The 14,873-nt window shown below is 35.9% G+C and overlaps 1 protein-coding gene across 1 annotated transcript in view; it reads right to left on the bottom strand.

Moving 5' to 3' along the window:
* NBEAL1 (neurobeachin like 1) overlaps positions 1–14,873 on the bottom strand; it is a 165,804-nt gene that overhangs the window by 122,528 nt on the left and 28,403 nt on the right. Inside the window, 3 exon segments of the mRNA XM_036857714.1 lie at positions 3,256–3,338; positions 11,683–11,810; positions 12,378–12,459. Of these exon segments, the coding sequence (XP_036713609.1) occupies positions 3,256–3,338; positions 11,683–11,810; positions 12,378–12,459 (293 nt within the window).

Raw genomic sequence — 14,873 nt, 5'->3', positions numbered from 1 at the left:
TCCAGTTATGTTGGAGTAACTGTCACTACACGTTTTCTTGCTATAAATAACTAGAAAATTGGAAAAAATAGGCTCTAGAGATTTTTAGCTTCTAGAAATTGTCCTTGTATTGTGATACACAAGAGAAGGAAAGCAAAGTGAACCCAGGGATCACCTCAGCTTCTGGTTTGTAGACATTTTCTGAAAAAATGCAGAGAAAAGGGGAACCCTAAAAGAACATGGCGGTTTGCTGAGTTAGGAGACAGATAAAAAGTTTGGGGAGGCCTAGGTAACTGGAATTTGTAAAGCAGTACTTGAATGGAGGAAGCTCTACATATAGAGAAAGCAATCCAGAAATATGCAAAGGGCTCACTTTGAGTCCAAGTACCAGTCCTAAATTATAGTGTGAAATCCCACAAGACAGGCAAAAATCTACCAAGAAGTTGTAAACTGAAATGTCAGATTTCACACAGATGATAGAGTTCTATTCAGCCACAGAGGACATACAGAAAACAAATTCTAATCATAAGATTGCTGGAGTGTCAGATACTATACTAGTATCTGACAAAATAGGCAAGGAATATCACCAAGGCAAGGCAAGGAATATTACCATGGATACGAAGGGACATTTCATTATCAAAAAACAGGTCATGAAGATAAGGCTTTTCAAAAAATTTGCAATAGTTTATTTTAAAGACTTTACATCTACAAGTACTTGGGATAAATATTTGGGGATAAATTAACAAAATATGTGCACAATCTATATGCTGAAAACTACGTAATACTGGTTAAAGAAATAAATAACATACAAATAAACAATGAGATATATCAGATTCATGAATTGGAAGTCTCAATATTCTTAAGGTGGCAATTCTCCTCAAATGGTTCCATAGATTCAATACAATCCCAATCAAAATCCCAGCAAGCTTTTTTGTAACAATACTGAAAAATGGATTCTAAAATATATATAAAAATGCAAATGATCCAAAATAGTGAAAACAATTTGAAAAGGAAGAACAAAGTTGGAGGTTAATGACTTCAGGACTTAGTATAAAGTCACAATAATCAATACAGTGTGGTAACAGCATAAAGTTAGACATGTGAAACAAAAAGAGAATCCAGAAATCAACCCATGTTTTACGGTCAACAGATTTTTGACAAATGTGCCAAGGTAACTCAATGGAAGAAAGAAGAGCTTTTTCAACAAATGTTGCTGGAACAATAATGAAAAACGTTATGCTAGATAGAAAATACTAACTCAAAACAGGTAACTGACCTAATAGAAGAAAACATAAGAGGAAATCTTCATGACCTTGAGGTAACCAAGATTTCTTTGGTAAGGCACAGAGACCACAGATCATAAAAAAAAATTTATAAATTAGATTCCATTAATATTTAAAGCTTCTGTGTTTTAAAAGACTCAATTAAATGAAAAGGCAAACTGAATAGGATAAAATGCTCTTAGTGATCAAGTATGGAATAATTTTAGCATCAAAAACTATAACCTGATTGTAAAACACTGAATAAATAAAAGTCATTGAGTCCACAGTGATACACAAAAAAGAGAGAAATAAAACTTATTTGCCCCACTAGAAGTAACTATTATTTGAACTCATTTTGAAAACAGACAGTAAAAGGGAAAGATTTAAGTACTTTATCCAGTCTTTTTTGGAACAGCTATAGTCTATCCCCAGTTGATGAGGGAAAATTCTTTTTTACAGAATACAACAGCTGATAGAACTGTAAGGATAGAATTTGAAGACCACAATATTGCAACCCTCAATAAAATAACTGATCCAGGCAAGTATCATCAATGGATGCAAAATATTAAGTGAAAAAATGTTGAAAAATAAGATATTCACCCTATGCCACAGTATCATTCCAAGGATATCTTGCAAAATTGCAAAAGGAAAAACATCTTTACAATTGAAAATTTTCACTATCACTACTGTGAATACTGATTAACAAAGGGTAGGAAAAACCCTTTCTCCTTCTCTATAGGAAAATGGACCAAGAATTATATTTCTGGAAATCTGACAAATGTGGACCATCAATGAGTGACAAATGAGCTACCAGGCAACATTGCTTATGGTAAAAACGGCCCTTGATCTGGACTAGGAAGGCTATGATAACTATAAAATAACCTTGGGCTTCCCTGACTGCAACTTGTAATTTAGGCATTTCCCTTCCCAGGATGTGGAAGTTACATTCATGGGTTACTATAAGCTATACATGCCTTCTATGGGATACTGTACTTCAAAGCCAGAGTGGCTCACACACCCACCAATTTGGTTTCATACCCTCACTTAGAAAACCCAAGAAAAGCCCTTGGAATGCTCTGAGATCTCCTCCTGAAAAGAAACACCTACACTGTTCCACTGGCATACTGGGTTTCCTACTGTGGACATGTGAGTTTGATTATCTAGCTGAAGGCAGTATCACTACTGGTGGTTAAGCAAAGTGGGCACTGTAATCATCTTCACCAAGCAATCAAACAAAGGACTATTTGGTTAGCAGACATTTGGTCCTGTCCAAAATGTCCATAAGATACTTGGTCCATGCCAAAAAGTCCTTGACATTTGGTCCTACCCAAAACCATGTGGCATGAACCAAATATGTTCATTTGGATAGGAGCAAATTTCAAGGACCTTTTGGCATAGCCAAATGTCTTATGGACATTTTGGACAGGACCAAATATCAAGGATCTTTTGGCGTGGACCAAATGTCATACATATTTTGGACAGGACCAACTGCCCTTCCAGGGACTATTTGTCTTATTTTATTTCTTAGAAAAAAAAAAAAAAAAAGAGTGAGAGAATTAAAGCAAATATGGCAAAATGGCAAAATGTTAAGATCTGACCAATGTGAGTGGGAAACACAAGGTGTTCCTTTTATATTCTGCAAAATTTTCTACGTTCTTAAAATATGGCAAAATCATTTTTTAAAGAAAGAAAGCTAGAGTCCATATAGGTCATACAAACAGGGACCAATTCTCTCAAGTTTATTTTCAGTAAAAATTCTGAAGTTTTAAAATATAATACCGTCATTAAAACATTCAGCTCTTCTCAAAAGAAAAACACTTTGAGAACAATGAATTAAGTAAGACCAAGAAGAATAATCACAACAAAACATGAATCAAGTACTCCAGTAATAGTTTCTTAGAATCTTTATCTTATAAATACACAAAGCTGAATCAAGGTCAGAATCAGAATAAGAATAAGGAACAATCAAAGTAACATCAGAATCAAAGCAAGAGAAATTAGAGCTGTTACTTACGATAAAAGAAAGGGACAAACTCCACTGTGAGAGAAGCTGGTTTATATTTCTGTCTGCTCTTTTCCACAGTACTAAGGATTCGTCTATCGTTAAAAAGAAGTTAATACCAAATTACAACATGGGCAAGTAGAGAAGGCACAATTACAAAAACAATTATAAAATAAATTTAATATTTTACTTTTGATTTGTGTACTGAATAATACATCACCAGGATTGGCATAATCTTGAAAAGGAAGTCTAGCCACTAATTTAAATGCTCGCCAACTGAAAGGATTTCTTCTTTCGAATTACACAAAAAATTTAAAACAATTAACGGTGAAACGCAGCAGTCACATTAAGTTTCCTAACAACTGGAAATAGAAAAAGGAAATAGCCATTTAAAATTTCCAAAATGTAAAAGAACTAGTTCAGTAGTACTGCTAATTTGATACATAAGGTAGTAGCTTATTCCTACAGTGCAACTGAAATTTATCAGAAATCAAGCTACTCTGTGCCACTTTCTGAAATTTTATCTGGACACAAAGACTCCATACCACTGGCTTCTTCCACCTGAAGGATACAGATCCAGAGGGCTGGGATTATTTTTGTTTTTAATCACAATTTCAGTAATTTTGATGGCTGAAATATTTCTACAGACTTCGGTAAGGCCAACACAAACAGCATGTGCATTTACAAAGAACATTTCAATTCAACACAAAACGAATCTTTTAGATGGGCATGGTGGGTGTGGGGCTTAGGGAATAAAGGTTACTGTTACAATGACATATCAGCAACTGGTGGACTGTTGAAAATCAAAAAAAAAAAAAAAAAAAAAACAGACTTTTTTCCATCCCCTAAACAAGCTCTTAACACTGTTAGAAACCTAGAAAAATGGTACAGGTGAACCGGTTTGCAATGCAGAAATAGAGACACAGATGTAGAGAACAAACCTATGGACACCAAGGTGGGGAAGTCGCGGGGCAGGTAGTGGTGGTGGGATGAACTGGGAGACTGGGATTGACATGTATACACTAATATGTATAAAATGGATAACTAATAAGAACCTGCTGTATAAAAAAATAAAATAAAATTCAAAAATTCAATTAATTAATTAATTAATGTATAAATACGCTCCAAAATCTTTTTGCTCTCACTAAAAAAAGTAGTAAAATCATGCCTTTACAGAGAGCAAGTGATTTAATAAACTTTGTTAAATCTTAAAAAAAAAAAAAAACACACTGTTAGAGCCAGCAAAAATGGAAAATATTTGGAGAACAGCCACATAGAAATTCCATACATTTAAATACGATCTACTGATAAAAGTACTGGATTAAGATGCCTTCTTCTCAACAATTTGAACAATATTCAATTAAGGTACTGAAATTATTTTCTTTATTATTATTACAATTGTTCCTTATAATTATACAGAAAGAAAAGCCAATTGATCACGGAATAAGCCGAACAGGATAGGCACAGCTGGACTTAGTACTGACACACTAAAGAGTTCTAAGATCCAGATCTAATATCCAGATTCACTAGAAATCATATCAGATACCATTTGCCACTGCTTTCCAAATCTGTGCCTATTTCCATTGTGTAGAGGGCTTAAGAATTATCATAATTCTGTATTTATTTTAATTTCAAATATAACATCTTAGAACATTATTGGATCTTCCTATTTAAGATCATTATCAAAAATTTTTATGTGTTTCCAACAATACAAATATTACTAGAGTTTCAAATAAAAAACTGAGTCATGCCTTAAAAAAATTAGTCATGTTGTAGAAAAATTAATTTTAAAAGGATGAAATCTGGTTTAGCTTTCAGTTAGGTTTTTCCACGCGATTATTTACATTTTGCACATTTATTATAAATTATGATATTAACTAATATATTGGATATATCCTATTCAAAAATCCTGTGCTACAAACAAAAATAAAGCTTCTCATTTGATTAACATAATGAAAATGTACTCCTGCAATTTGTGATTAATGACTCATTCTAAAGGCTCTGTATTAGATGTAACATATGAACATAAATAATTTCCATTATAATTGTGCTAAAATTTAATAAGCTAAATTAAAGAGGTGAAAACTATTATACATAACACAAATATTAAAGCATAAGTAGTTTGCAGTGCATGTTTTCAATAGGATAAGACAAAACAGCTAATAATGTACCATTTTTAGAACACAGTATATTTGGTTGCTCCATTATTAGCTGATATTTGGGCCAAGCGTTTAGCACCTAGTTGATGCCAATACATATCAACAGGTTGCTGAGAGGGATGCAAAATGTTTGCTTGCATCTCAGTTTTCTAAGTTTATGTCCCCTGGTCAATTTTTCTGTGCTTTTGTGTGTGTGTGTGTGTGTGTGTGTGTGTGTGTGTGTGTGTTCCCATCATACCTAGAACATAACTACTTTTCTTAATTTTTCAACTTTTTATCTGGAAATAAGTTCAAGCTCTTGCAAAAGCTGCAAGAATAAAAATAGTGCAAAAAACTTCAAGTATAGTCTACCCAGGTTCATTGTTAAAACTTTATCCTAAATGCTTTATAATTTTCTCACTCCCCTCGAAAAAAATATATATGCACATATATCTATATATGAGATATATATTTATATATACACATATTCAGACCTATAATATTTTTCAGAACATTTAAGGGAAAATTATGAATATAGCCTTTTACCTCTAAATATTTTAGTGGATAATTCCTAGGAATAGGGATACTGTCTTACATAATACTACAGTACAGTTATAAATTTCAATACGCTTAACATTAATGTAATACATTTATCTAATCTACCATTCATAATCCAGTATGTCAACTGACCTAATCATGTCCTATAGCACTGCCACCTTCCCACCCCTAAGTACAGTTTCCTGTCCAGGGTCAGGTATTGCATTTGGCTGTCACATCTCTTCAGCATCCTTTAATCTGAAACATTTCCACAGCCTTTCTTTATGACACTTTTAAAGAATACTGTCTCCTAACCCCTCCTTTTATTCATTAAAATGTTGTTCATTTGGAGTTTGCTTGATGTTTCCATACACTTAAGATTCAGATTATGCATTCTTGGCTGGAATATTATGCAAGCAATGATGGGTCCTTCTTAGAGTATCACAGTTGTAGGCACAGGATGTCCACCTGCTTCTCAATGATGATGTTAATTTTGATCATCCAGTCAATGTACTACCCAGTACTGTACAAAATAACTACTAATTTTTCCTTTGCAACAAATAAGTAATCTGTGGAGAAACATTTTAAAACCATGCAAAAGCCATGTTCCTTATCAAAACCTGCCCCTAGACTTAGCATCCTGATCCATATCTTTCCTATGATGTGTGCAAAATGCTGATTTTTTCCCAACACCAGCAGCCCCTGTACATTACTAACTGGCATTTGACCTTCTAATGTAAGCAAAAGCCCTCTCTTCTCCCCTATCTCTCTTTCCCTCTGTCTCTCTCTCTCTCTCTCTCAATCTTTATCAATCACTGGTATGGACTCATGAATTCCTTTTTTCCCCCATGGTTTATAATTCTTTAATTAATTATTTTTGCATATATATTGTCCCAGATTTGGCCAGTAGGAGCCCGAAGACATAACTTAATGTAAATTATTTTTCTCGGGACTTCCCTGGTGGTCCAGTGGTAAAGAATCTGCCTTACAACACAGGGGACGCAGGTTCGATCCCAGGTCAGGGAACTAAGATCCCACATGCCACAGGGCAACTAAGCCCGTGCACCACAACTACTGAGCTTGCGAGCCTCAACTAGAGCCCATGTGCCGCAAACCACAGAGCCCACACACTCTGGAACCCACCCACCACAACTACAGAGCCCACCCACCCTGGAGCCTGCGCGCCACAACTAGAGAGAAGCCTGCATGCCGCAACGAAAGATCCCGCGTGCCCCAATGAAGATCTCACGTGCCGACCCAATGCAGCCAAAAAAAAAAAAAAAAAATTGGTGAAATAATGTTTTTAAAAAATATTTTAGTCTGTGGGCAGACAATGAGTCCTACTGAACTTACACTGGGAACAAAGTAGGAAGTCAATAAATATATTGTTTGTTTTTGTTTTTTGGCTGCCATGAGGCATGCGGGATCTTCGTTCCCTGACCAGGGATCAAACCCATGTCCCCTGCAATGGAAGCATGGAGTCTTAACCACTGGACCACCAGGGAAGTCCCAATAAATATATTTTTAAATAAATGCTTGAATGAATAAGTCATTTTCAGGAAAGATTTCTTTCCCTATACTTATTTTAGTTCCATTTGGAGAAATCTTTCTAAATATGACGGATTCTACAAATAAAATCAAAATTGGCCTAACAGATTAATCAAATCTATTAATTAAATCAAATTACACATGAAGATATGAAAAACATCAATATATTTCATCAAATAAGAAATATAATTACGTTAATTTTAATTAAATCTGTTCTAATCTGTTTTAGCTGTATTGGTAAGCAACAAGCACAAACAATAAGAAAATATATACATTCCAAATTTCCATTTAACTTCAGAATCAGATTAATATATAAAGTCTAAGTTATTGCTATAGTCCCCCTGTACAGGTCTTTCATGAGCTATATAGTTTTCTCCTAAGTACATGATTTATCTCCACTATGTTTCATTTTTCTATCAAAGTCAAAGAAAACCAAGTCTCACTCTCTGCTTTTACCATTTACCTCAGAAGTAGTTCATACTATTCCTGGCAAAATTGTTATACCTATTAAAAATAATACATGGACAGCTTCTAGCATAATTTCTGGTATATATACTGCACTCATGAAATGCCACCACTGATCATCTACTCTTTTTTCTCCTTCTTGTTGTCATCTTACACTATAACTCTCTTTCTATATCATGTTATAATGTTTAAATGTCTTCTTGTTTTTGGCTCTCAAAACTTGTTTTTGGGGCTTTCCTGGTGGCGCAGTGGTTAAGAATCTGCCTGCCAATGCAGGGGACACGGGTTCGAGCCCTGGTCCGGGAAGATCCCATATGCCGCTGAGCAACTAAGCCTGTGCGCCACAACTACTCAACTACTGAAGCCCGCATGCCTAGAGCCCGTGCTCCGCAACAAGAGAAGCCACCTCAATGAGAAGCTCACGCACCGCAACAAAAAGTAGCCCCCGCTCGCCGCAACTAGAGAAAGCCCGGGCACAGCAACGAAGACCCAACACAGCCAAAAGTAAAATAAATAAATGAAAAAAAAAATTTGTTTTTGTTTTCAATTACCAATTTTATGTAATCCATTTTAATTTGTTCTCGGGTCTACCTTTTCATATCTTCTCTCCTTCTCCCACCTTTAAATTCATTTTGCTCTTAAGGATTCCTCTAAAAGCCTCTCTTCTATCATTTTCAGACTCCTCTCCTTATGTTCCTCCTTCTATATGTCTTCCTGTCTATAAATAAAAATTCTTTGTCACTGTTTCAAAACTTAAAAACATTATCTTAGATTTGCCATTGCTGACAAGGCTAAGGTGGGGGATGGAGAAATAGCAATAGTGGGAGGAAGAGACAATTTCCTTAAGGCATCTCGGCATAAATGTCAAAATAGAGGGAACATTGATTAGTTGAGAACCAAAGTGCTAAATGAGTAGAAAGGCTACAAATGCAGCACTATTATGTGCTCCTCTCTTTGAATCTTTAGAGTTATGAGCAGTACAGAGGCAGAGGGAAAAGGTAGTGACAGTGCTGTCTGCCAACTATTTCCATGTCTACTCCTTTTAGTCACAGGGTAGAACTAACTTCCACCTTGGTCTCCCTTCTTCTGGTATCACTGTGGTAGATGGGGACATGTAACTAGTCTTGGCCAATGAGTTCTGAATGAAAGTGAGACATGTCATATGTCATGACCAGACAGCATTAAAACTGCCAATGTGAGACATTTCAGAGCTTTCTTTTCTCTTTCACATGGTAACTAGCAAAGCCTTAGATGCTTGCTGTTCTGTCAGTTTAGGATCTTGAGTGACTATGGTGAGTAGAGGGTCCCTACCAACCATGGTAGACAGAGAACAGGAACAAGAAGTAAACCTTTGTTATTCTAACCCCTTGTTTGTTACTGCAGCTTATCCTGACGGATAAATCTTTGCCAAGAAAAATGCAAAGCACTTTCTCACTGGAAAAAGAGACATATTAAAGTTCAATAGAAAAGGAAGTAATCAGAAGGTCACTAGTACCTTCCCATTAATAAACAATCAAGAAAAGTATTAGAACGATGTGATGGTTAATTTCATGTATCAACTTGGGGGGTGTTTTGGGATGAGATTTAACACTTAAATTGGCGAACTCTGGGTAACGGAACTGCCCTCCAGAAAGTGCCTCAACTAATCAGTTGAAAGTCTGAGCGGAACAAAAAGACTGGCATCTCCAAGCAAGGGGGAATTCTCCAGCAGACTGCCCTCTGACTTCATCTGCACCATCAGTTCTGGCCTCCAGCCTGACTGCTTTTAAACTAGGACTGGAACTGGAACACTGCTCTAGCCTTCGAACTCTAACTGCACCACTGGCTTCCCTGGGTGGCAAGGCTGCCAGCCCACATCGCAGATTTGGACTTGCCAGCCTCTATAATCATGTGAGGCAATCGCTTACAATGAAGTTCTTCCAAACACACACACACATACACACACACACACACGGCCTGCTAGTTTTGTTTCTGTGGAGAACCCTGACTAAAGACAACAACTTTCAACACATAAAGGAAAGCAAATGTATAAATAAGCAGATAGAATTGTTATATTTAATAGCTGGAGTGCTTGTTCCTATTAATTCTATTAGACACTTCTTGCTTTACCTAAAGGATGTGTTATTTCAATAAAACATTACTATATAGAACATACAGAGTATTACCACATAGTCTACATACATGTTCTCTCAGTTACCAATTCTTCACCGTTATCTAATGGTGGCTATTCAAAGTGAGGGTATCCTACCCTAAAAATCCTGAAAAGCCTATAAAAAAATCAAACATTCTAGTAACGAAATGTTGCAGGAAGTAGGAATTGTTTATAAGTGGGTCAGGTTACACTGAAAATGAAAAAATCTTGAGATTTAAAGTACAGCAGATTAGGGAGACCTAAAAAAGAGATCTGATTGTAGGTGATAACACAACTCTTCCTATTCTTTGCCCACAGGTAAGAAAGATACATGAGTTTTTAAACTCTTCCCTTTGAGCTGTGTACCGGTAATTATGCCACTGTCACTAAGCTACAAATCCATCATCTTACATTCCACCTGCTTTGTGATGCTGGGACAGTCATTCTACAAACTATATTTCCTTTTCTCCAGCTACCTCACTCTTGGGTTCATCAATAGTGGGTACTAAATGGAGCTGGAAAGTTGAAAGAGTGAAAGGGGGACTGATGCCTTATTCCTTATGTTTTTACTGGCCAACAGTTCTTAACTATGGCATTCACAGTTGGTTTCTTTCTTCAGCTTATTTTTGGCAATACCAGAACCAGCCTCTTCATGGCTGCTCAGTGATAGCAGCACTGGCTTAGGACTCTTTCCTCAGAAGTCTCAGACCAGGCACTGCAGGACCTCTTCTCCAAAACTTCTAGCTTCTGATAACTCTAATCTCTTCCCTTTGTTCCCACAGAACCAGGGAAGTAGCTGCTTCCTGAAGTCACTATCTCTGTATTACATCAGTGTCCCCCTTTTGCTTTTTGAGTTCTCTAATACCTATTTAACAATCTCCTTGTATTATAGTCTCTCTTTTTAAACACTGGTTTCTGACTGACACAAGCTCCACAATTAAAAATAAAAACACAAAATATGGGGCTTCCCTGGTGGCACAGTGGTTGAGAATCTGCCTGCCAATGCAGGGGACACGGGTTCGAGCCCTGGTCTGGGAGGATCCCACATGCCGCGGAGCGACTGGGCCCATGGGCCACAATTACTGAGCCTGCGCGTCTGGAGCCCGTGCTCCGCAACAAGAGAGGCCGCGATAGTGAGAGGCCCGCGCACCGCGATGAAGAGTGGCCCCCACTTGCTGCAACTAGAGAAAGCCCTCGCACAGAAACTAAGACCCAACACAGCCATAAATAAATAAATAAATAAATATTTAAAAAACAACAACAACAACACAAAATACTGTTAAAATTCTTTTTCAAATCATGAAATGTGCTTTAAAAAAAAATAAAGTTTCTTGAAAAATATGTACACTCTACTTGATGCTACTGTGCTCTGAGATTTTACCATCAGATTATTAGCATTCAATTGCATTACAAAATAAAAGTTCAGGGTAAATTTATTATCTAGAAGTGGCGTTTATCACTAATTCATTACCTCCAATGTAGTTCTCTACCTCAGAGATAAGGATGGGGTCTTAGACACATCTTACCAACTGCTTTCATAGAGAATGAGACCTGCTTTGAAGAATTGTATATATTATGATATTTAGGTTTTAAATGAACATTATGATTTATAAGACATACCCTGAAATTCTATGCCTCCAATTCCGATATGGGTCATATAAACTTTCACAAAATGCCAACGCGTGGATCACAAATTCTTCGATAGATGTCTGATCTGCCAATTCCTTCTCTTTTTTTTTGCTTTTTAACTGAGAATTTAAACATAAAATTATATGTACTTAAAAATGTTAAGCTGTATAACATACTGACCAACATCATTAAAAGACTACATGTTTCATTCATCTAATAATAATAACTCATTTTTATTCAAATAAGCCTAAGTTCCATTTGAGTGTGTAAAGGGTCAGTTAATCATATGGGTTGGATATAACCTCTCAAATTTTAAATATTTCCTAGGAAGGATTTCAAATGGATAGACAAACGTCTTTCCAAAAAAGAAGACGCTTTCAATAAGAGGGTTATTTGATGAATAAATAATAAATACATAAAATGACAAATTGTGTCATTTAAAATAGCCATTTATAAAACACTTCAACTTTTAAATTAAAATAACAAAATGTATTAATAATTGCTTGTCTACTTTCAGATAATATGCATAAGATGCCTGAAATATATAAGTACCCACTGATAATTTTAATGATCTTCTCAATTATTACCTCCTCTGAAAACATTTAACTTTACTATGATATTTTTAAAAATAAAAACTAGTTACTCTCAGTAAAACAACAAAAAAGAATATATTAATTCACACCTACTTGTTGAATATAGAGTGTTGTCATAGTAATAACATGATTGATATATGAACAAGTCCCAATTTCTTCTACATTAGATAGATTTCTGTGAGGAAAAAAAAAGAATAGCCATATATTTATTACATATGAATAGTGAGAAAAATGTATGCTCATGAATTCAGGTTGGTTTTCGGAACACATGTTGGCAAATGAAATACAAATAACAGTCATTAAAACTTAAAATCAATATGGTTATATAACTGCTTTCCCACTGAGAATGCAAAACACACCTCAAGCACCATTTAACTACTATAAACAGAGAATGTTTAAGAAAGACATGCCAATTAGCATTTGTTTATTATAAAAAATTGGAAAATATCACAAAGTAGAAATAGAAAAGAAAAAGTCACTAATATTCTTACAACCCCAATGTTAGCAACTATATATATTTTGGATTATTTCTTTCCAGGTTTGTTATTTTCCTATGTACATTTTTAGCTTGGTTTTTTGTACATATCATTGCCTTTATAACTCATGTGGTGCAGTTTTATAGTTATCATCTTGCTTTCTGAAATTATAGTTCCCCTTTTAGACTCATAATATATCTCCTCATCTATATTAAAAAGCCTTGAGAGAAGGGTGGGTATCTATACATACTCCAAGAGGGCATAGTACATGCCTTGTTTAAAGCAGTGTGTCAACAAGTGCCTGGTGTTTAATTAAAATATGGCCCTCATTTTTATTCCATTTTTAATAAGACTGAGGTATGACATGTAAAATGCTAACATGTACTCTTATCTAATATCACCAGTCTTTTTCTTGGCATATTAAAAAAAAATTCTATTAAGACAAAATACTCTATTGTGTTCTGAGACATTGTGACCTTGAAAAATACTTTATATCTTAAAATCCAGTAAATGCTAAAGGAACAGGAAAAATTAACTAAATTAATGAACTTAGTGTAAGAAGTCTGAATGGCATGACATCTTTGAGAAAGCAAAGAGTAAAGGCAGAGGTAAAATTCAAAGCCCCTGTGGAGGATTCTGGGCAAATAGCCAAATGTGAAGAACCAGGAATCTGTCTCCCCACCTAGAAAACAGTTACACTGTCAAAATCAGTTTGATGTAACTATTTTGGAACCCTTGAGTCTCTGTTGAAGGCTGGCAACTTCTATGGGAAGATCTGGATGATAAATTGCAATTAATGTCCTAAATTCTGCTCAATTTCAGCTATTAGCACAGTAGCAGCTATCAATCTGCCATCCCCAGACATGTGGTAAGCAGCTGTGCACATGGTCCAGGAGCAGCTTGCTAACAGCTTGAAGAAACCAACGTGGGCAAAAAGGACCCTGCCCTCAACATATTGGAGATCTGTGCTCTGATCACTGATTGCTCCTTCTGATTACAGAGGTGCAGACAAAGAGGCAGGCAGGCACTGATATTGCACATCCCCACCACCTGTTACAAGCCCCTCCCCCTCTGGCTGAAGTAATTTCCAGGGGGCTTAAAGGCCATTTCCCTTTCCCCCTTCATCTTTTTGTTTTTTCCCCTTTTGGGAGCCAGATGTTAAAGACTAGGACATTCAAAAATAACGGCATAAACGGGGAAAATTAGAGAGTGACCACACATGCTGAGGGAAAGGGTCAGAGTAGATCTGAGCAGACCTTATGTTTACAACTCAGGTTGATCCTCAGCACAGAGACAGTCTGTAATGATCAAAACATAAAACAAATAAACAAAAATAACAACAAAAAGCAGCAAACCCCGGGAAAGGGGGTAAATCTGATTTTCAGAGTTACCACATTCTTAGATTCAAACGTCCAGTATTCAATTAAAAACAAAAATCAGAAGGCATACAAAGAAATAGGGGAATATGGCCCAGTCAAAAGAAAAACAGAGATCAACAGAAACTCCCTGAAAAAGATCTATTAGACAAAGACTTCAAAATAACTGTCTTCAAGATGCTCAAAGTATTTCCAATGGCATTTTTCACAGAACTAGAACAAAAAATTGTACAATTTGTATGGAAACACAAAAGACCCTGAAGAGCCAAAGGAATCTTGAGAAAGAAAAACAGAGCTGGACGAATCAGGCTCCCAGAGTTCAGACTATACTACAAAGCTACAGTAATCAAGACAGTATGGTACTGGCACAAAAACAGAAATATAGATCAATGGAACAGGATAGAAAGCCCAGAGATAAACCCACGCACATGTGGTCACCTTATCTTTGATAAAGGAGGCAAGAATATACAGTGGAGATAAGAAAGCCTCTTCAATAAGTGGTGCTGGGGAAACTGGACAGCTACATGTAAAAGAATGAAATTAGAACACTTCCTAACACCATATTATACAAAAATAAACTCAAAATGGATTAAAGACCTAAATGTAAGGCCAAACATTATAGAACTCTTAGAGGAAAAAACATGGGCAGAACACTGTATGACATAAATCACAGCAAGATCCTTTTTGACTCACCTCCTAGAGAAATGGAAATAAAAACAAAAATAAACAAACGGGAC

Source organism: Balaenoptera musculus, chromosome 7 (genome assembly GCF_009873245.2).
Source record: "Balaenoptera musculus isolate JJ_BM4_2016_0621 chromosome 7, mBalMus1.pri.v3, whole genome shotgun sequence".
In the NCBI taxonomy this organism is placed as follows: domain Eukaryota; kingdom Metazoa; phylum Chordata; class Mammalia; order Artiodactyla; family Balaenopteridae; genus Balaenoptera; species Balaenoptera musculus.
The sequence above is the reverse complement of the archived record's forward strand: the minus strand, read 5'-3'. Positions and strand labels throughout refer to the sequence as shown.